At 39.9% G+C, this 23995-nt stretch overlaps 1 protein-coding gene across 1 annotated transcript in view; it reads right to left on the bottom strand.

Annotated features, from left to right (window-relative positions):
* Positions 1–7256: 7256 nt before the first annotated feature.
* The window catches only part of KLF13 (KLF transcription factor 13), a 33347-nt gene continuing 16608 nt past the window's right edge, over positions 7257–23995 (bottom strand). Inside the window, exon 2 of the mRNA XM_014874006.2 lies at positions 7257–12768. Within this exon, the coding sequence (XP_014729492.1) occupies positions 12476–12768 (293 nt within the window). The 3' untranslated portion in view covers positions 7257–12475. The remainder of the gene's footprint in view (positions 12769–23995) is intronic.

A 23995-nucleotide genomic window follows, 5' to 3' on the forward strand; every position in this document is an offset into this window, starting at 1 on the left:
CTCGGGGTGATGCTGGATAGACCCTGAAACCCAGGGAGGGAGCAGGGACAAGGATAAGGGGCTGCTGCAAACCTGAGGGGGGCATGTGCACTGCTGCCATAAAATGCATTTAAATAACCAATTGAGTTACTTCCCCAAAACTCCACCTAGCTTGGATACCTTGCTGAAATCCAGCTCTTAATACTGTTACCTCAAGAGAAAACAAAACTAAAGTAGTTCAAGCAGCCTAAGCTCAGATCAAGAGCAAGTCCTGTGGGAAAGATTTAATTTCTTGCCTGTTGTAGGGGCCGATTGTCTCTTATCTAATTTCAGTGTACATGAGAAATGGCGACGATGGAATTGCACCATTGAAGTGTCTGTGTCACAGTTACCCAGGCCAGGGACACACTGGAAATGGGCATTGCAGGGGCTGCCCCTTGAGGGCAATAATTGAAGGAAAAAAAAAGGTCAAGTGTAGATTGAGTGAAGAACTTAAAGCAGCAAAAGGATCCTGAAATGAAAGTAGAAGCTGTGGCTGACATGCCAGCCATGTGTCTCCTAGGAGAGATGATGGAGGCCTCAAGGAGGACTTAGAGAGCTACACTGGCACCTGATAATGGTTTACAGGACTACTAAACAGCTCATCAAAACTCGCAAAGTGCTGTGAATCTAAGACAAAAAAAAGAGAGCAAAAATATTATTATTATTATTATTATTATTTATTATTTGTGTAACCATAGTATTTGCCCAAATATTTAGGTATTTGCAGCACAAGAGAAATCTGTTTGATGAGGCCAAGGCCAAGGCAGTTACCTGAGCTCCTTGAGCTGGAGAAATTCCTAAAGGATTCCTGCCCTCCCTCTGGTGTGCCCCATTTTATGCTTGCAATGTACTGTCTTTCTGCACAGAAGAATGTTAACTCACTGTGCTCGTTCAGGAAGGCCACAGATCATCTGAACAGAAAAGCCATATGTCTGTGCAGAATGATGCTGAATTGACTTTCTTCATTCTACAGGAACTCATCTTCAGGATGCCTGTGAAGGCTGGAAACTGTTGGAGAGACCAGAATGGAAGGAGGGCAGACCCAAGCATCCACTCCTCTTCCACAACTTTCAACAGCCTGTAAGTCACGGTATAGTCAAGTTTCTCTGAAATGTGGCATTAGACCTCATCTGCCAGTTATGATAAAGAACTTGGATGGTTTGAGGAGGAAGGTGGTGGAGCAAGTGGCAACAGCTAGTGAAGGATCCAGCTATCAATAATTTTAATTAGTGAGTAAAAAAAAAACAAGCTGACACATTACTTATTCTGATAATTTTGCAGAATTTCTGGGTGTTAGCAGGGTTTGAATAAGTAACGAGCACTTTCCAGAAGGCTGGATAATGTGTTATGAAGTGTGTTATAAATTTGCCATTAGAACTAAAGAATTTGTGGAATTGAGAAAGCAGGACACATCCAAGAGGGAAGATGGTTTTTAGGCAGGGCAGTGCTTACAGGCAGCACCGTTTCTGCTACAGCATCCAGATCTTTTCTGTGGAGCAGAATGTAGCTGTGGAGGAAAACTGCCACGTTCATGTCAGCTCTGTCAGTGTCCCTGCGTGGTATCCACACATGTGTTTGGTCATTGTCCCACGAGAGCTGGATGAACTCACCGAGCTCATTTCCCACGTGGCAATTCAGTCTGTTGCTGTCTGATGGCCTGAGAGGTGTCTGAAGTGCCTCTGCCTTGGACCTGCACAGTCATGACAGGCTGTGCATCTCATAACTGATAAAACCTCTGCAGCAGCCAGTGGCCTTTGGCTTTTGTTCTTCACACAGTGACTCGTGGTTTTTTGAGGAAATTACCAGAGAAGCCAGGAGCTCATTAACTGTAGCATAAACATCTAACAAATCTGGGCTTCTACGATTTGTGGACAATACTGCTGTTTTATTTTATTATCGATAATAACTGAAAGCAAATACAAAATAAAAATGCAGCAGCATCACATTTACCATATAGTACTTCTTATTAAAATGCAGGTAGCAACAAGTAGCTGAAATGCTCATTACCCTGTCTCATGTGCAAACCTTTTAAAAATTAGAAATATTGTTCATTAGAAAAGATACTCTGTAGTATGTCCTCATTCTTTCAATTGTTCTGTCTATTCATGGGAGATGACATTTACCTCCCTGAGCTCAAAAATAAACAGATCCTCATCCAGCATGTTTGCAAAGAGATTTTGTGTAACTGGAGACATGAGGGCAAGTGTGTATCAGGCAGGAAAGGTATGATTAGGAATAATACTGAATAATTCCCAGGGATTTTTCCTAGCAACAGCCCTTCCTAGATCACAGTCATGCTTACAAGAAATGACAGTTCTAAGTTTAAAAGACAATTTTTGTATGATACTCCCCAAGGCAAATCTTTTTAGAGGCACCTCAAAGGAAGGTACAGCTTTAGATCCTGACTGCTGCCCCTTGACCTGTGCCACTTGTGCCAGGTGTCTCACACCAATGTTCCCTGTGCTGTCAGGAATTTACAACCTGGGCTCGGTCCAGACTGAGGTGACCCCTCCAGTATAAAGATTAGTGTATGTAACAGAGTGTGTAGATTGCAGTTGGATAGCAGAGAGCCAGATTTTTCCCTTGGAGGAGGGCAAGGATGCCATCCCTGTGTGTGTTGGTTGCAAGGTGCTGTGCAGAGAGGCTGAGCAGGGAAGCCCTGCTCAGAACAGCTGCTGTTTGGGATGTGAGCACAGGGACAGAAGGAAAAGCTTTTTTCTTCTTTGGTAACACGAACACTGGTAGAAGCCTATGTGGGCTGAGGGATGTGAATATAAAAACCATTGACATCAGTAAAACAGTAGAATTTTGAAAGCATTGCCCACATTGCCCATCGTATTTCAACTTCTGTAACCAATACAGTGAGGTTTTTTCCTGATAATCTTCTATCTCAGTTCATAAAACCACTCTTCTGGCCTTAAAATTGTCCTGTGCTTCAGGCAGCTTATTTGAAGGACCTGGTGAGGGTGCTGCATAGCTTGGCTGTGATTCTTCATTAACTGTGTAACTTCATGCACAGGTCTGGGCATGTTGTCAGGTCCCAGCTGGCCCTCCCAAAGCCAGATCACAACACCCAGAGAAGAGAGAGCCTAAACACAGCACAGACCTGGCCAAAAACACAGCCACAGCACAGCTGCGATTTAAAGCTGGCCATTCAGCTGTGCCTTTACTTGTATTTAATAGCAGTTAAGTGGTGAAGTGCTGTCTCCTTAAAAAGCTTCCCCTCTCTTAACAAACACCACAGAACATGCAATTTTTACAGTGACTTGTAGAATATTTTTACTCCTGAAATACAAACCTTCTGTTTTAGATCTCCCTAATCACAGTGATTTTGTAGAGAATAATGAATTTTCTACTCCTGGACTTAAAACTTGACTTTTTTCCTTATTTCCTTCAGCATTAATTTTCCCTCCTAAAAATAGACAGGTGGGGTCCAAAAATATCCAGCGGAGCCTTAATGAAAGGTTTCTTGCAGGGAAGCCAACAGCCAGCCCTGATTAATTCACCCAGTCTCGTTGTTTGTGCAGACCCACCCTGCACCAGGTTCCTGTTTCCAGGCTTGCCTCTTATTTGCTCACCCAGTTAATCAGTGCAGCTGCCTGCGAGGGCACGTTCAGGGGAAGCCATCCCCTACCCATTCTTCTGGGGAGGTTGCAAAAGCTGGGCAGTGTGTGGCTGCCTTCAAACCCTCCACCCCTGAGAGCAACTCCTCTCCTGCAGGGGGAAGGTGCATGTAGGTCATTTCTTTTGAGGGATCTGCCAAGCTGCTGTGCCTGGGAGCACGGGTGTCTCCCTTGGCTGGCCCTATGAGCTGGCAGCAGAGGAGGGACAGCATTCCTGAACAAAACTTTGTTCTTTCTTCTTCCTGTCAAGTCATCCTGTTCCTCCCAGCAGGCTGCAAATGCAGTTTGTACAGCAGCCCCAGAGAAGGAAAACTTGGGATTTGTTTTACGACTTCCAAAGTCAACAAAACGCTTGGAAGCTATACCGAAGCTGCAAGGCCTTGCAACTTCATGGATAATTCTGAAGGGTTTGAGTTGATTCTCACACTCAGCTCTGAGGAGTGGTGGTTCTGTGTTTTGGTGGAGGAGCCTTGATACAGCCTGGGTTTGGGCCCAGCCACTTGTGGGTGTGCCCATCTCATTCCTCCCCTCAGAGCAGATGGGAGCTGTGATGTCGATTCTTAGACCTATATGAGCTTCCAAGTGTGGCATTTTGAGAGTCCCAAACGGACATATTTTTTGCAAAGGGTGGGGCATGAGCCTTGAGAAAAAAGAAAAGTGCAGGGTCTTTGAAGTGCAAGGCTTTGAAAACAGCTAGCAAATTCCTGTTGCAGTTCACTGTCTGTGGAAAATCTGGAAGCTGACTTTTGACCAAAGAGGCTGGATAACATTTAAAAGTAACAGACTGGGGAAGTGTGGCTTTCATGTTTTAACTGTTTATGCAGTGGTGGAGAAGGTGAGCTTGATTCAAAGAGTGTGTACCAAAAATCACTGTCAGTCTCTGCCTTCCTTCTTTTTCACTCTGAGGCTCTCAGTGCATTCAGATCACTGACATAAAATGTGTGTGTTGTGGAAGGGGGAGGGAGGAATTTCTCTCTTCCCGTTGCCATTGTGTTTTGTTATGTTTTGTATCTGTTCAGTTTGTCTCCAGGATCAGAGGAGTGACTCAAAGTTATTTCCACAATAGGAGAGCATGGGAAAACACAAACATTAGTCTCTTAAAGACACACAGCCCTGTTTATAACACACTGACATGCCTCACCTTCTGTCCGCTGGAATTGCTACCACATGAGCTACCTTACTCCTTTCTTTAGAATCTGTTAGGATTTTGCACCTTAGGCCTTTCCTTTTGTCTCTAGAAAATGACATCAAACTTCCATACCCTCTACTCCTTCCTTATTTTTCTGTACTTATCTTCCCCCTGTTTAACTTACCTTCCCCATTTATTGCACCTCTCATCTGTTCCTCACATTGGCTCATCTCATCCCTCTTTCCATACTGTCACACCATGAAAGTCTCTAACCAGCACCATCTCTCATGTCCTTCAGCTGGGCCTTTGTCTCAATGGTGTCCCCATATCCACCAACTTGGCAATATCCCACATTTCCTCTGGGAGATGTTCCAGTCCCACCTGGTATGCCTTGGGGACAGCACTTGGGCTAGCTCTGGACAAGGCAGCCTGGGCTCTGTGAACCTTTGGGACCCTTTGGAGTATTCCCTGTAGGACCCAGTGCTGCAGGCCCAGACCTGCTGGGCTGTGCTCAGCCAGGCAAGATCATCCAGTGATGCAGAGAAGAAACATCAGCTCAGCAGAAACCTGGCAGCAACAGCATCCTGGAGCCTCTGTTAGTCCAGCCCCTGGTGCCAACCCCTCTTTTTTTGATTGAATATTTGTTTCAGCCAGCGGGAGCCAAAGATTAAATCTAACTCCTGCCAGTGCCAACCAGGTGGGACAGGTTGATCCTTTATTTACAATTATGATGAGGTAGCAATTATACTCTCAAGCTGTTTTCTCTTGGTGAGGTAGAGCTATTCCTAAGCTCAGTGGTTTGGTTTTGTTAGCAGACCTTTGGGGCCTGCTCTTGCCTATAACCCCCCTCAGGTTTTCTCTTGTCTCTTTTCTTCTCTTGGTTTTTTTTTTTTTTGACCACTTGTTTAACATAATCTCGTTCTCTGCGTTGCCCAAAGCACAGATCTGCCCCAAAGCCTGTGTTCAGTCATGCTTCTCTCTTCCCCCCTTGCTGCTCACATATCTGGGCATCCAGACTCCATCCTTTTTCTGCTGCATGCATTGAGAAATCTGTTCAGGTAATTCCTCCCTTTCTCTTTATCCTCTTTAGCAATGCAGTGTAGCTGGATAAACACATGTTCTTGCCTGCTTCAACTATTGCTTGACTTAGCTCCCTTCTCTGCTGCTCGTGGAAAACATGCTGCACTTTCTGCTCATCTTGGAGGTGCTGCCTTGCTTGCTTGCTCTGAAATTCTGTAGGAAGCCCCACGTGTATTCTAGTGCTGGACAAACCTTTCTAGTCATCTGCTACAAACACTTGTCTCATTGTCCTCACCTCATTTTTATTTCAGTCTTCATCTTCTCTCACTTTTCTATCTCTTTCTATTGACTGTGTATTTATATTTATGTCACTTTAATTTCTTGCAGTCAACTAGCAAAGCATGCCATGGGTGTGGTTCCTTGAAAAGCCAGCGCAGTGAATCTTAAGGTGGATTACTTTGAAGCCAGAAATTATACACAGGTAAATAGAAATAGGAAAATCCCACCCTAATTCTTGCATTATTCTTGCTTCTCTTCTGAAATGCTGGACTGCTGCCAAGTCTGTGAACGTTTCATGGCAAATGCTGAGTCACAGGCAGGACAGAAAAAAGAGGCAGGAGAAATGCACACTGCTTGCATTTAGGAGCAAGAGGACGAGCAGGACAGAACGTGTTAACATCCATATTTCCGAGTGGGGGTGCCTGGGCGGGGAGGCACATTACATTACAGTGTCAAGGCAGCAACTCCAAACTGAAAAGGCATAGTCCTTTGGAGGGAATTGCTTCCCTTTTCATCCTCCTAGCAAGTTTAGGAAACAATCTCTGACTGCTCTTCTGTTATCAAACACGAGGTGGATCTTTCATTGTAGGAAGGCTTCAGGAATGCTGCTGGGCCTCTGTAACAAACAGTGCCTGGAAGTGTTGTGTAACCTGTATTCTCTAGATACCTCAGACTCATTCCTGCACATCTGCCAATGCCTTATGTTTTTGAGAAAGTGGCTCAAATTTGTGTTTCAATTTTCTCATCTTTAAAATTAGGAAAGAACATTTCAGGAGACTGTGAGATTACATTGTTACTGTTTTGACATGGTATTGCTACTTGCAGAAATAATATCAGAAATGTGCAAAGAACTGGGCTTTGAAAGGGAGGACGGCTGACTCTCTGAACTTTAGGTCACACATATTAATCCCATATCCATCTTGTAAAAAAAATGCAATATATACCACCTTTTGAGAAAGGAATTTCAGTATGCAACTACAAAATACCAGTTGAAGCACAGAATACAAAACAAACACCACAAAAACTTTCTCTCGAACGTTAAAAGAAATCCCATTTCAAACAATAGAACTGGGTGAAATTTAAACAAAGACACCAAACAGGATATCAAGTCTCAAATGGACAGCAGAAATATTAACAATTGATGCTTTTTAGGTGATAAATAGAGAACAAAATTAAGAGAAAAATAATATTTCATAGTTATAAGTTTTATTTTGGAAAATGTAAACCTCACTAATCATGCATACAAGTTAAGACAATATTTTACAGTTCTTAATTTTCTTCCTTTTTTCATTTTTTCCTTTTATAGTTGCATAGGACATTATCACAATATATAATCTATGCAATACAAAATACATAAAAAGTTACAGCAGAGCAAGAATAGATGAACATATAACTGTACAACTGTAATACTTCAGTGTAGTGATTTAAAGAGTTGAAAAGTGAGCCACGGAAGCTTTCATGTGCTGCTGATAAACTTTACAGTTCACTGCAGCTGGAAGTTTGGCTGTGAACATGTGCACACTCCCTGGCACACACGTCCCCTGTCCCCCCCTCAGGCATGTGCTGCTGGAAAAGCACATGTGCACACACACACACACATGTCCCCCAAATGCACAATACACACAAGTAAATGCACCTGTAACCAGAGATGAATCTCAACCACAAATCTCCAACAGGTTCAAAAATTCCAAATGCAATGGCATTTGGATCTAGGACTTTGGTTCAGGCCCATCACTAGTTATAATGAAATGGATACCTATTTTTGCTCTGTAGACATCCCTTCATTAGTCAGTGTGTAGTATAGACACACTGCTGTGTATTTATATATACACACATACACTATACAATATACACATATATATCTATTTATTTATATATATGTGCATATGCTTATATAAATCCAGATATATAAATATATATATTTATAAAAACCTATACCAGTGGATGGGATTTTGCATTCTATATTCTGGCTTATGGGATAAACAAGTATAATTTGGATATTTTCTTCTGCCTAAGGCTATAACTCTTATCCCCGAGAGTTACAAATACAGATGTTCATCATACCATTCACTGACATAGACTAGATTTTAGCACCCAATGCACAAACAGATGGTGTGATGGAGTAAAAGAGCACCTGGAAGTTAGTTTGTAGGCATGACCTGATGAAATTAGTAAATCTAATGGCAATGAAAAGGCAAAAACAACACTGCACTTCACAAAGTACAAATTCTGAAACTCATGACAAAGCACTGCAGACGAGCAATTGTGGAACAGGTATGCTCCTCACACAGCCTTCAATGCCTGGCTGTGTGAGACAAGGGGAGTGCTGAACATCTGGGCAGAGGGCAATGAGGTTTAAAGGTGGACAGAGGCTCTCATAGCTACAACTTCTTGCAAGGCTTAGTGCAGTAAAGAGGGTGGGATACAGGCAGGAATTAGGCATTACCATCGAGCAGAGGCTTCTGATGACTTGTCACAAATATATACCTTTGCAGTTATGTAAACAGATACTAGGCATGTATTAGAAAAGCAAGGAACAATTAATTTGCAGATACAAAAAATTCTCACAAAATCTAGCTGCCAGGAATTTACCAGTACTGCTTTCTAAGAAGCAGGATGAAAAGTGAATTCATGTTGCCAATTAGGCCTTTGCACTGGGAGAGGTTAATGGAAGGGATGAATGAGTTTCTAAGAGCATCTTTAGTTTCCTCTGGTAGTGAGGTGATGATTTTCATTTGCACCTATTTCCTATAGAGAGGCAGTTCATCTCCACACTTAGAGAAGTTAGAATCATGGCTGGAGAAAAACAAACTTTCAGGGGCTTTTTTAATAATAATAAAGCTGTTGCTATCATCTGAAATGAAAAAAATAAACGATGGCAATGTTGTATTTTGTGAGAACACCTCAACAGAATGCATGATGAAAGGAGAAGGCAGGAGAGATGCACACTCCTCCAGATGGAGAAACCTGCACCTTGCCAGAGCAGTATTTCCTGAGTGTGATGTGTTTGTTGCTGTGCCAGGAGACTGTTTTAGATTACACTGCTGGGTGACACAACAGAAGGGGAAAAATCTGAGGTTAGTTTGGATAAGCACACAGATTTCAAAAGAGAATTTGAGCTGTTCTGGCTTCTCGTATCTGCAAAACTCAGGAGGGACCATCATGAGGATAGAGTCTAATGACCTTGCTGATCATCAAACATTTCTAGCAGATGCTAAAAAACCCCAAACACTCTTTTTTCATATGAAAATATTAAGATAAATTTTTATTCACATTCCATTTTGGAAAATACTAGTGGTTTGGAATTTATCATTTTATTCTAAACTATAATGTATTAAAATTTTAGTGAAGATATTTGAAACTCTATCTGGGATTTTAAAACACAGTAACCTGACTGTCAGTCTAATACATGCTGAGGTATTTACAGCTAAGATTAAAAACAAAAAAGTTTTAATGACCAATTTCAGAGTATTTCCTCAAAATCCCATTATGTTGGCTATATACAGTCCCATGGTATTCTCATTAAATCAACTGACTAAACTGGAAATGTGACTTTGAACCAATTTATTTTTTCCTGCTTAAACTTGAAGGACTATTAGTAATATCTATGAAGAATATGAGTAAAATGTTAGTTCACTGTTTGAGTTAAAGATTACATAGTTCTGTGTCCCTCAGAATAGGTTGTCCCATAGCCTTTATATGCTATAATCTCAGTACTAATAAAACCTGGTGCAAATATCCCTTCTCCAGGCTAGTAAAACAACTTGTTTGTAATGCATAAACTGATTCATACTGAATTATTAAGTCCTAAATAAATGAACTGGAGTGGTTCCTCGTTTCCTGAAGATTAAATTACACACTTATTGGAAAAGGTGATTTTACAACAAAATTAATTTGGAATGTGAAGCCTATAGAATTTGCCAATACATAGTGCTCTTTTTTATTTTGGTTGTTTCCCCTCTCCTCCATATACCTCTCTTAAGATATCATGAGAAATGTGTTTGACTTGTTTTGAAGTATGTGCACAAGACACAGCTGACCTGTAGAATTCCTTGAGCTAGATGCCTCTCTACTAACTACAGCACAAGAGCACTTCTAGGAGTCACAGAAATTATTGGAATGTGAATTCCTGTTACCTGAATTCTATCAAGTTCTTAAAATTGTGCATCTCAGTACATGAGATTAAAAAAAAAATAAAAAAGAAAAGGAAAGAGGAAATCTGTTGAGGCCAACAGATCTGGTTTTCCCCTAACTTCAGAGGTTGGGCAACTCATCACATTAACTCTCTTTGTCATCTTGCAAAAAACTCCTTACTATGTTCTTTCATTTTCTGTGAAATAAAACAGTAGAATTGTGCCTCACATGACTTCCAATTCAAAGGGCAAAATTAACAAAGTGGAATCTGAAGCAAATGAACATTAAAAAATACTGAAACATCAGCACTTGTTTATAGTTTCATCGATAAATACTTGGAGTATTTATCTATACAACTAATAAAACATGTAGTATTAGGAATAATGTATATTATGTAAGTACCTATGAAACTACTTGGAAATCTATATTAGCTTCTCACAGTTAACATACAGTACAATAAAACCTTGCAAAACTGGATCAATGCAAAGCAGCAAGTAAGATACAGGTTCATTGGGAATCTGGAGGCATTCACTTCATATTAAATGACAGGTTTGGTATAGACAGTCTCTTTTCACCATGCTACACTTAATTGCATTTATACCCTACAGTAAAAACAGCAAACATCCCAAAATTCCAGAATCAAAAGGACCTGAATTGATAATATGCACCATCAGACCCACACAAACCAAGGAAAATGTATTTGCTGCCAGTGAGGTTTTCAGTACATCAGTATGCTCCTGGTCTTCTACTACATTTCCTACCATATAAAACATAAAAATCTATCTCCTTGTGCTCTACCTAGTGTTAAGTATTTGAAAGTTATTGAAAACTAGACAATATTCCCTTTCTGTTCTTAAGCAGTTATTCAGAAATAAGAGCACCTTGCTTTATGCTGGTATGTGTACTTTTGAGAAACTGGAAGGAGTGCTGAGCTATAATGTCATTTTATTTTGAACTTAAAAATGAATATTTTATTATTCCAGTCAGAAGATACCTCATGATTTTCACTTCCTGTTATCAATGACCACAATTTTGATGCAACAGGATACAGAAACTATGTCTTAGCCAATTTTTCTTTCTAAGATACAGCTGTACAGTAGGTAAGTACCTTGATAACAGTTTTGGTGGGCATTGGTTCAGTAATGCTATTTCCGTAGTTCATTGAAAAAAAACACAAAACAAACAAAACAAAAGAAGAAGAAATAAAGGAAATTGTTCAAGTCAGTGTGGTTTGATTTGAATATTGTGTTGGTCTCATACTGAACAGGCAGTGCAGACAACTTAACAACTTGGAGACAGTGACAACAGAATGCCTCTGAGATTCCAGGCCACCTTGCCATAAAATGTTACCCAGTGAAAATTTGTTTCTTTGTGATTTAGGTTACTTATTTAAGGCATCTTGTTGATTTTTTTTTTCCTCAGAATTTTATCTAGCATAAAACAAACCAACAAGCAAGTTTATCAACCTCACAGAGAATTTTGCAATTGGAAGTTGGTTTTGGAGCATCCTCAGCATGAAGTGAGAAGACAGCTTGCTACTGTAAGCAGAGGGCAGCCTGAAGAAAGACAAGACTCCTGTTTGGACACTCCCCAACACAGGTGTAAAATCAGGACAAGCAACGGTGGAACAGTCCGGTACTACATTCCAGTATTGGATTGGTTTCTGTATTGTTTGCTTGGTTTTTATTTTTTCCCCAGTGTGTGAAGAACCTAACAAAAAGCTTCTGAGTGCAATTATATCTACAGAGTAAGGCCATGGTTAGGGTGTTGTCTTCATTGTAATTATTGTGTAACATAAATATCCATCCCTGAGAAAGGAGAAAGGGGACACGAATCCAACACAGTTGATTTTTAAGTGTATGTATGCTTATATTGTGCAATCCGGTTTCACAAACTACTTTGACACCTGAGGTGAATTAAGCGGATTTTTTTCCTTTTTTTTAAGATTTTTTTTTTCATTTTCTTATAAATAATAATGAAGAGGATCCATAAATGGTTGCAAAATATATGAAATATTGAGACAGCAGGAGTCACTAAGTGTAACATGTAAATTTGTCTGTCCATGAGGTTAGAATAGCCACTTGTGTGGTTGGGTAAAGAAAATCTGACTAAAAATTGCAGTGGGAGGCAGCTATTTACTGATTTTTTTAAAAAAGATAGGGTGGGAACTGAAGGAGGGGAAGCAACAGAGTTTTTAAAATGTGTGCAACACAAACAAAACTCCAGGTTAGGCATCAGAGGCAAAGTGCTGACATCCAGTGCAGGTAGTCTATGGGGAGCTGGCGGGGCTGATGGTGGGGCTGGAGGCGTCCGAGCGGCTGTAGTCACTGACAGAGCCTGTCCTGGAGCCGCTGCCGCTCCTCCTCTTCAGCATGCTGGGGTGGAAGTTGGCGTGGCGCCGGGCGTGCTTGGTCAGGTGGTCGCTGCGCATGAAGCGCTTCTCGCACAGCGGGCAGCCGAACTTCTTCTCCCCGGTGTGAGTGCGGTAGTGCCGGGCCAGCTCATCCGAGCGAGCAAACTTCTTGTTACAGCCCTGCCAGTTGCATTCAAAAGGACGCTCACCTGCAGGGAGCAAACACGGCACGGTTAGAAGGGAGAGCAGTGTCTTCCAGGGGCTTTTTTTTTTTTTTAAGAATAAAAGGGTTGGAAGCAGGGTGGATGCCACTTGGCACTAAGCGGATGGAGGTGTTATCCTCTGCCAGAGGAGGCTGCTGTGGTATTCCAACCCATTAAATGTGCTGTCAGTCAAAAAAGTCATATACCTTATTTGATAACTGCGTCTTCAGGGATGCTGGGCTCCTGGTCCTTTAATGGATATCTCATATCTCTTGTGGTCTGTTGAACTTATGACTTAATAATATCTGTACTGAGCTTTCATACTCACTAAGTGAATAGTGTATTCACTTATTCCTCCAAGCTGCCCCTATGTGTCTGACTAAGTGCTGAAGTTCGGAAGGCATGATGAGGTCTTCTTCTTCAGCTATTTAAATACGGTAAAAACGCAAAATTGCAATTTTGACGTGCTGGATGTGAGGCTCTCACCTTGTATTTTCCACAGCCGTGCTTGTGTTTTCTGCATTTGCTACAAAGTACTACAGTTTCCCTCGCTCAGTGCCTTCGGTCTCACTCAGAAGTGAGGCAGGGAGCGCTGTATTTCAGCAGGGACAGGTGACACCTTGAAGGTACCGGCTTTCTTTGAATAGCTAACATAAACCCCGTGAGCTGTGGCACTTGGAGCAATGAGCAGTGAGCTCACAGGAGGAGCGGTGTGGTGACCTGGTGCAGCTCTGAACAGATGTCAGACAGGGGATGGATGCCTGGTGCTGTTTCAGGGCTGTGCACCGTGGTAGATGTGCAGCCTAGGAAGCTCTGCACAGGCTGCAGACAGAAGCAGCATTGTTGTTGGGTAGATGGGTATCTAGAATCTATTCCCAGCTTCATCACTGATGTGCTGAATAGCTTGGGCACCTCATATTATCTGCTTCCATCCCTAGTTTCTCCATTTCATAAAAATGAAAATGTTAAATCGTGAAATTTTCTGTCGACTACTTTTGCTTATTGGTTTGGTTCCTACCTTCACTGTCCTGAGTCTGGACATCACACATTCTTTATTTGTTATTAATTAAGAACATCTTATTCTTTTGTGAATACATGAATACATAGACCTAGCATTTTTTGTAGTTGTAATTTTAATAACTTCCTACTTGCACTAATCCCAATGTTTCTATTCTGAATAGCCTGTTTAAGAGGCCCAGAGAGCTATATAAATTCTAGGCCAAAATAAGAAATAAGAGTTCTTTCCACAGTACACCAAATAGGAAATAAAGAAAGAAATTAGCCTCCTGGAGAAATTCAATACACCTTAATTAAAACTGTCTGAGATAAAAATTGACCCCAGCAAATCTTCAACCTAAACACCCAATAATCTGTTGGCAATAACATTTATCTCCAGAATCTGCTTAGGAGGCCTCTGCTCAGAAAAATACTTTTATAGGCTCCTTTTCTCTCTGTTCATGAGGCCTCCAAGATAATTCAGCCAAATCTCAAACAGTGTCTCAACGAACAGACAAGCAAGTCTTTTTAAAAGAGGAGTTTCTTCAAGAATCTGGAGAAGGCAAGTGTCTCTGGTGTTTCCTTGATTATTTAGGAGAAAGACCAAGGCTTGTTAAAACCAATTGTTCTTAATCAAATCTGGTGGATTTCATTATGTCTACAACCACAATGCATAATGTAGTGCTTGCATCTGTGCAGTACACACAGATATTGTTATATGGAGAACTAGGGACTGGCATAAGGCAGCAACGATGAACAGATCAGTGGCTTCCCCTGACATAGAGCTTAAAAAACTCAGGGTTCCACAAATGAATATAAGAATAAAACCAAAACCAACTGTATTTAAAGGATATGGTCTTGTTGCTTAAAATAACCCATGCAAATCCATTCAATGTCCTCCTTAGCCTTATTCTGCCTGCAAATTGGCAGGGACTGAACTCTCCATCTGCTGCTAGAGATGGGTAACAAATGTATTTTGTCTGTTTGTCATATATCCAGTCAGGTGTTCTTAGATATGTTCCTGCCTGTGGTGGGACATGCCTGTGGTGTGACAGCCCTGTTGTATGACCACATTCACTGGTCTTGTCCCTATGTTTTGGTCATACTACAGATATACATCTAAGAGGACTGTAGAACCCCTGGGAAGAAGGGCAGTGAGGCATGGTCTGAGGGGTAGATGTAGCCTGCAGAATCAGTTCCTCATCTCTGAGCTATTGCATCAGTTTTTGCTAAGACAATGGCCTTTGGAGATTTCTATTGCCTGAGTTAATGTCTCTGTTTATTTTCATTACAAATGGTATCGACAAATGTTCTCCACTTGAAGAACTGTCCCATTAAATGAGTGCTTTCAGACAAGGAAGGCAAACGTTTCATGCAATGTTTTGCAACTGGTGTTGACACCACCATGGAGCACAGGAAAAATGGTACCTTCTGTTCAGATCAGTTTAATGGCACCAGCCTCTCCTGTCCATGATTCTAGCATTTGAGAGCCAGCAGTGGGCACAACATTCCAGTTCCTAAAGAGAGAGGTGGTTCTGAAGTGGGATTGTGTAAGATCAGTGTTATCCAGCACTAGCAGATGATGAAGGTATTGCACAACCTATCTCTCCTTCTCCTCCCTGCACCAGACCTCATCAGGTCTGGTTGAGAACCTTCAGGTTCTCATTCTGTCTGATTTGATGTTGATGGTGGTGAGGATTTGGGTGCTGAGCCAAAAAACGTGGTATTTCTTCCACTATATTTCTACCATCCCTGTCCTTCTTCTTCCTAGGGACTATTTTCCCCCTCAGTCCTCTCTAGTCTTCATTTTGTATCCTCTTGGTACTTTAAGTTTCTTGGCCAAGTGATTTTCCACTGACAGCTGGCATCACTCTAGTAGTGGTAACAGCTCTTTAGAGTACTTCCCAGCTTTGTTGAGGTTTAGCAATTCCTCTTCAAAGAAAAACTGTATTGTGAGGAAATGCTGGATGCCTTGTGTGAAGATATAAGAGTCATTATTGTTCATAAAAAATTAGTACACAGTCTGGAACAAAGTTGCTGGGGGGTGTTAATTAAGGCAAGACCCAGCTGCTGCTCCAAAACCGCACATGGAAATTCAGTCTGTCATCATTCTCATCTCTCAAACAGAAGGGATGTGGTTTTCTGTACAGGTAAGTTATATAAATGTCCTTTTGCCAGCAGTAAAGCAATCAACAGAATTAGAGATTATATGAATTGATTGCATAATCTCATTAGGGAACCTGCAGCCAACAGTATAACATTCCTGCATAAGCAGTAGCCCATGGACATGTACTCAACAGAAAGTTTTCACCATTTAAATGGCTGTAACATCACATAATAAGGATTCTTTCAGGCAATGTTGAAGTCAGAATTTTACCTTTTACACTGAGTGAAGAATTTGATCTTACAAATAATTGTAGAAGTGTTTTCAAGTATCTTAGATATGGCAGGAAACACATCAAGCATGTGAATATGTATCCTGAGAGTCATAATGCTGTGCCTTGGCAGCAGGAGTATCTTTGTATATTATGAGCCTTACTAACACATCTCCAAGAGTCCTAAGTTCCCAAAAGTTAAAGATGCTTGAAAATAAATTAATCAAAATGCAACTCTGTCTTCTTTATCTTTGGAGAGGCAGGGAAGAGATGCTTTTAAAAGATAAGGAATACTGTAAATTATTATCTCACAATTTTAAATAGGTTTGGATATCCATGTTCCAAATCCTACTAAATGGTAACCTTTCTAGCTCCTTTGCCAGGGCACATGACATCTAAATTATGTTTAAGGTACACAAACTGATGGAAAAACATCACATTTGAGAAATAGATTCAGTTGATCTCAATTGAAAATTACACAAGCAAGAACATTTTTGGCTTTTTCCTGAACTCCATCCAGTCAAAAAAAGAGGCAGCATAAAACCACATTAAGAAACTTGCAGCGCTCACAAGTGAAAGTAGGTGAGCTCTGCAGGTGCACCGAGTTCTGAATTCCTTTCAGGGCCACAGGCCTTGCTGTTCATATTGTCTGGCAGAGCAGCCTGCCAAAGGAAACCCAGAGTTGCCTGGGCTGTAGTAACAGCATTAAAAAAATGCACCTCTATCGTCTGTTGCTGGAAAGGATTCAGAAGCAACTAGAGCCAGCCTGTTCTTATGATATTACATAAAGGTCCTTTGTATTATTCTGTATTTTTCAACCATTATATAGAGAGGCAACTGTACGTAGTTATGGGAAACAAAAACTACAGAGATGGTGGCACCAGATCTGATGTCTACTGAGCTTGATTTGGTTTGATCCTTTTAGTGCACATATAGTTTTAGGGACTCTTTTCCTATATAGTGAGCCTCCTATACAGACCCTGGAGTAATCTGCTTCCTGCTTCACCACTTCATCTGTCTGATATCCAGCATCTGAATATCAATTTAAAAAAAGATAGCAAGTCCTGCATAGGACTAAGCATACTTTGAAAATAACCTACTAATGACTGAAATGCCCAAACAGTTTGAGACAATTGTGAACCTAATCATTTTCTGATTTAAAATGCAAAGATTAGGCAATTGTATGTGAAGAGTTTGAAGTGTCATATCTACTGCCCTACAGATTAGAGAATTATCAGGTCAAACCACATACTGGGGGCTATTTTTTTCAATTTAACTCATGTAATAGCTTTGCACATTATGTTGGCATCTTCAAGCACATGTCAAGGCCATGCAGTAACAAAAATTTGTATCCTGGGAATTCCGTGAATGTCTGCCAAATCAGAAACAGTAAACCAGAAACGATTTTCTGTGATCTTTAATCTGTTCTGCTGTTTCCCAGAACAGGGTTGAATGTTGTTATAAAAACAGACTAGAAGACTGAACATGCCACTCTGTGCTATTCTTGCATTTCTACATCTTCATATACATAATTTAGAGTATATTTGGAAACACAGATCAGCAGGCTGGGTGGGGAGGATGAGGGGCAGACAGTTAAATAGAGATGTGACTGAAGAGGCCTTCCTCCAGGAGAGGAAATGCTATCTTGGGAAAAACGTTCAGCCAAGCAGACTATGTTCCTTGAGACTGGGCAGTTATTAAAAAAAAAACCAAAACAACAAAACGCCATCCTTCAATTGTACTGATTTGTATTTATGGCTATTTTAATTTCTAATATTCTCTTGTTTGTAAAAAAGCCCTTTTGCATTGTCAAACAGCAAATCCATAATCTCAGTGCAAGAGACAATAAGGCTCCGACGTTAGGCAAACTGTGATTTCTTTATCAAGTATTTTAAAAGGGATCAAAAATTTCCAAAGCCTCACAATTTCAAATTCCTATAAAATGAAACGACCTAGTTTTAAATTAACGATCTTGGGGGTGATATTTAATAACCAAATAAGCCAAATGCGATCGGGTTTTTTTGCATCTGCTTTTGTGTGTCCAACAGCTTTGAAGTATCTCAGCCACCTTCACACACACCTAACAGAGGTAGCAAATTCAGCAGCATTAAGCTTCACTAGCTCCAGGGAAATTAGGTTGTTTTAGTAATGTTCTCAGTGAAAAGAAAAGTTATAGAGTGAATTAGACTGTCACTAGACACTGGAAACCCAGTGTAGAAGTGTGATATGAATGTCCAAATGCAAGAAAAGCTCCAGTTGAGAGTTTGGATGTTACTGGACATTGGCACATAACAGTCCCCATGCCCCTAGGACACACAGCAACAGCAGCTAGGCTGCAGTAGGACCTGCAGACAGAAGCATGCAAAGTCCTGCTAATTCCATTATCTGTCATGTGACTTTTTTTTAGGAACTGGAGTTCTCAGAATTCCAGCAGGCACAAACACAGGCATCTACAAAGTTCATTCACTTTAAAGTGTGCACGTCTTCATTTTGACCTTAAAAAATCCAGTCACTACATTTATAAATTACTGGATCTTATGTTTCCTGTGTGCATAGGAAACTACTACTGAGCAGGAGTGCAACAGCTACCATAACATCCATGATTGGAATCCTTCATTTATTTTCTGTACTTTAACATTTCCATTGAGTTATTTAGACATGTATGAATGTTTGGCAAGTTTATATTTGAAGTCAATGTGTGTTACTGTTTGCAGTGGAAGTGTTTGTATTACTCCATCTGGGAGCACAGATTACACCCTGTGATTTATCTGTTACAACCACAGTAACTAAAACAACTCAAATAGCAAATGACGAGCACACATGGTCAGATACTATAATGATAACAGCTACAATGCCAGAGAAATATAAGTAGTGAAAAATTCCTATCCTAGCCTTAACCACAGACAGGTCTGTCTGAGAACCAAAATAGATCATTTGGTATGTTCCCTGCAGATATCTGGTCCTCTTAAAAAAATTAATATTCACTTTCACCAAAATGGAAACAATTTTTTTTAAAGCAGATTGCATCTTATCAGTTATGTTCATGGCTTTTATTTCAAACTTGTTCAATAATGTCTTAAAAACACCATTTATAATAATTTTAACTACTTAACTGTATTTTTATCAGCCACATTTGCTTCTCTTTTGTCAAAGTAGAATCATTCAAGCCTATTCCATCTTTTTTTCCCCCAGGATCCTCCATCACATAATTTTCTATTGTCTAAAATATGCATTCCATGGCTTTACTGAATCTCTTTTCAAACAGGGGTGCCCAAGCTGGACTGCACCAAGTATCTACAGCTTAGCATTTTTAAAATATCTATGTTTTTTATCCTGCATTTTTGCACAGTGGATTAAGAATCTGAAATTTAAACCTGCTAGTTTTACCAAGTCACTTTCTGCCTTCCATTTTAATTCCTGATTTACTCCTGTTTAGTTCTTGCTTAATCTCTGCTGCACACCACTGTGTGTACAGTAAATTAAGCTCTGTGTTCCACTCCCAGCTGAAACCTAGTTCCAGACCATTTCACACAAACAGCAAGTAGCTAGAAGTTATGTTTCAGGATCTGGAAAATAAATCTTAGAGCAAATTGTCTTTAAAATGAAATGGCCACAAGTCTAATAAAAAGAAATATTGCTATATCTTTTGCTAAGGTTTTGAATGGAAAAGGGAAATAAAGGCTAGAACTATGTGGATAACTTTTTTCCTGCTCATTAAAAATTTTTAAAAACTCATAAAATTGCAGAATTTTGTAAACAAAGAAACCCATAGTAATTTTATTTTTAGTTGACTAAAATGTTTTACTTCTTTTGGTATGGATTTTGTAACAGTATTTAAATTCCTTTAACTTTGGGGACAGTTTTCAAGACAATGAGGATGTTAATCTGAAATGAATTAATAAAACACACTAACACAAAATTTTTCTGAAATTAAAAAGGTCAGTCTAAACAATTTGCTGACTACTTGTCAGTGAAGAAACGTTCACCAAAAAATGCTGCTCCTGTAGTTCTTGCTAGTAAAAAAATATAAATTTTTAAATATTTTTCATTAACATTTCTTTGCAGATTTCTATCCGTGAAGATTAAATGCTTGACATTTTGCTAAACTCCCTGTGTTTATAAGCACAAGAGAATTCCAAAACCAGCCAAGGGTAAAGACCATTTAAGTTTCTCCTCCACAACACAGAGAAATCTTGGAATAGATTTTAGATCTACGCTGAAAATGTGACCGAGAACGTGCCCTGTGGCATTGCAGTATGACCCAAAAAGCCTCGGGTGATTCCCTACAGCACGTTAAGGACAAGAAACATTCTCCGGAGTTACGCTGAGCTGCTTTCACTTCCTTGTACTTTTGTCCTCCGGAATCATTTTGCAAACTGGTGGTAAAGTGATGCAGCCTTCAAAACACTGAGTCTGTTTTGAGTTCTCCCTTCAAAGAGCACAAAGATGCACTAATGTGCCACAGACTGCCAGGGCAAAGAAACAACGAACCCAAAGGCCAAGCATATTTTCCAAACGTGTATTTTTATGATCTTCTCTGCACTGATATAGTATAATTTTATAGATGTATAATGAATTTTGTCTGGTTTTCTTCTCTCTAGTTATGTTCACACTGTTGTTCCTCTCTGCTAGAGAGTACTGCAAAACACGAGTAATCCTGTTGGGCAATTGAGAAATTAAAATCTTTCCCATCAACTGGAGATCATAAAAAAGCCATTAAAATCCCTTCAGGATTTCCAGTTTGAAATTCACCTCTGTAGACCTGAGCACTGAGATATTACTTGTTTGACTGCACCCTTGTACTAAGATACATAATGCTTGTCAAAGCCAATATTCAGCTTTCTCCTGGGCAGTTTGTCACTTCCTGGTTTCAGAAGTGTTCATGATTTATCTCTTCCTTACAGAATCCCTCCCTGTCTTGTGTGCTCCTTTCTTTTGAAACTACAAAAAATCAGCTGCACTAGGCCAGGGCTTTGTGGCTCTGAAGTCAATTATACAGACTACATCAAAACACAGATGGGATGGGTGGGTGGAAGTGTGGGTGTGTTAAATATGTTAGAGTTCTTCTCTTGAAACACAATCAGAGAAAAAAATCACTAAGGTGAGTTTAGCATTCAAGATTCTTTCCTTTTATTATGGGACCCAGATATATGGACACATATCTTTGAAATCATTCTCTCTAGAAGTAACTGGAATATTTTAAGTTATTTCAGCAAAGAAGCTGAATTAGCTGAATAATGCATTGAACCAACAGCACTTCCATCACTTTCTAAATAATTAATTAACCTGGTCATCCACTCATCACTTAGGTATGAATGTGTGTATCTGATGACTAGATTTGATGCATCAGAAGAATCCAGTGGAATAGAAAAGCCAGCAGAAAGGCAACTCTGAAAGTGAAGGCTGAGAAAGAGGGGGTGAGGGAACAGAAACCTTTAATGTCTAAAACACTCCTATGGCTTAGGGATTCCTCATCACTCTTTTAAGCAAGGGTCACAAATCATCTGCAATTACTAGCAAAATGATGGGAGTCCATTTAGTAAAAGGTGATGAGGGCATCTATGGTTTTGCTTCCCTTCCCAACTTCCCATCACAAAACTGCTAGGAGCCACAACAAAGAAGGAAAGAATCAATGTTCTTGTTGGTATCTAAAGCACTGAAATTTAGCGAAACAGCTGCAAATCCTTAGCGAGGTATTTCTGGGGGACTTAGGGTTGATCATGTACAAATGTAGTAAGGGCAGGTCCTCTTGGATGTAAACTTGCTCATTGATACTCTGGGTGTTCAGGTTAGACATGTTGGGTAAGGAGGAGATGCACACATGTGTACAGAAATATCACGAGTATGAAGGATGTTCCCCACATCTCACAGGGCAGGTAGTTTTCTTTTCATGGCTAGAAAAAACTTTGCAGCAGCAACTGCATTACTGCTGTATGTCCCAGGAGGCCTTGTCCAAGTCTACATAAATAAATAGTATTCTTTGAACCTTTTCTGTCATTTTTGCTGTGGTTTTGCTATGTGACTGTACTGATAGCATGGACACTTTAAATGCACTATCAGTAGAGAAATACAAGTTAGTCTGTAAAGCTGTAAGCAATCAAAATTCTAGCCATCTCCTAGAAAGGTAGGAATCCATCATTCAGAAAAAAAGGTAATTTATGAAATTGTATGAGGTGTTGTTTACAATGCATATGATTTCAAAAATAAGGTATTAATGTCCTGATGGTCCTATATGGATTTATCATTGTTACGTAATGCTCTTTGTGGATTTTAAGTCTGAAGCCTAAAGTTCACTATTTCACTCTCTTTCTCAAAAGTTTTGACACATGACCAAACTGGAGACCTCTCACATAAGAAAAGGGAGGCATCAGAACCATTAGGATACCCATGGGCTGGAAATGTACCTAACTAACAGGAAAACTTCTGTATCTAAGTGAGTGCAGATTGGAATGGACCCTGTCTCCCCCACAGGAGTAACTCCTATTGATAGTGCTTCCATTAAGTGCAATGCCTTTTTTAACGTGGACTTTGGCCACATCCAATTATAAAAGCAGAATTTTTTTACCTTCTTGCTGGAATATATGGGTAAATAAAACTCTTATACTGAATACCAATGATAAGCCTAACTTAAAAAATGAAAGGCAACTGCCTCAGTGACAGAGAGTTTGTTCTAAAATAATGCAAACTACATGTTGGGCTTTCTGTCAGAGTGAAGTACTGGCAACCACTGCATATCATTTCTGTTCACTAAGCCTATTACTCTTACTGGGTCTCCTTATCTCTGAGGCATTAAATCCTAGACCAGTGCTCAGTAAAACAGTTGAAATCCACTAATTTAAAAGAGCAGCAACTTCCACTTGATTTTTCTCTCTCCTGTGGCTTATTCCAAGAATGGAGATCAATAGCTGACCCTTTGACTTTGCACTTAAATGCCAGATAATTAAATTGTGTTATGCTGGAATGATGAAGTGATGAATTCTGGGGAGAGGAAGATGTATCTTAGTTATGTGTCATTTGCAAACCACACTGAAGTATGACTCTCAGCAAAGAAGGGAACTCTGAAATTCAGTATAGTAGTGCTTTAATTACTGTATTTCTCTAATTTTTTTTCTACTCAGCTCTATGAACATAATTAAAAAGTAGGATTATTTAAACATCTATTGTGATTAGAAAATTTAAAAAAAAAAGATCTAGGTATTACTGAATGACAAAACTAAACAATGGTGATTTTTTTTTTCCATTGGTCAATTACACTTTTAAATAAATATACTTGAAAAGAATACTGGGGTTGAAAATTCGAAAAATCTATGTGCTAATCAGCAAATCTGACCTATTGCATCACCCCAGCAAAGGAATTTCAGCCTAGAGTTCTTGCCTTGAGCCAAAAATTTGTTGTTTAGGGACTTTCTTCATTCCTTTCATACAAAGATTGTGGCTTCAACATAGGTCAGAAAAGTCTGGCCTCTTAAACCAGACTAACACTGATGAAGGTATGTGGGATTTTGTTCTTTTTTGTCTTGTTGATGAGCCAATTCAAACCTTTTAAAGTGACAAGGGACTAGAGGAGAGCTCTCCAAATACGTGTAATAATAAGCACTGTTTTTATTGATTTATTTATTTACTTCATTTATTCGGCTACAAGCTGATTTCAGCTGCACCACTAACCCTATGTTAGAGCAAACAAGGTGATTAATGACAATGCTATGCAGACAGCAACTGAAGCCAAGAGAACAAACTCCCCAGACTCGATTCTTTCTCCTCCAGGAGGGAACAATGTCTTTCTGAGAGCAGAAACAACAGATCCAAATGTATTTACAGGGAAGGTGCAGTTAAGGTACCAAGAGAAGCACAAAGCTTCCATT

Source organism: Sturnus vulgaris, chromosome 13, assembly GCF_052056855.1.
Source record: "Sturnus vulgaris isolate bStuVul1 chromosome 13, bStuVul1.hap1, whole genome shotgun sequence".
Classification (NCBI taxonomy): domain Eukaryota; kingdom Metazoa; phylum Chordata; class Aves; order Passeriformes; family Sturnidae; genus Sturnus; species Sturnus vulgaris.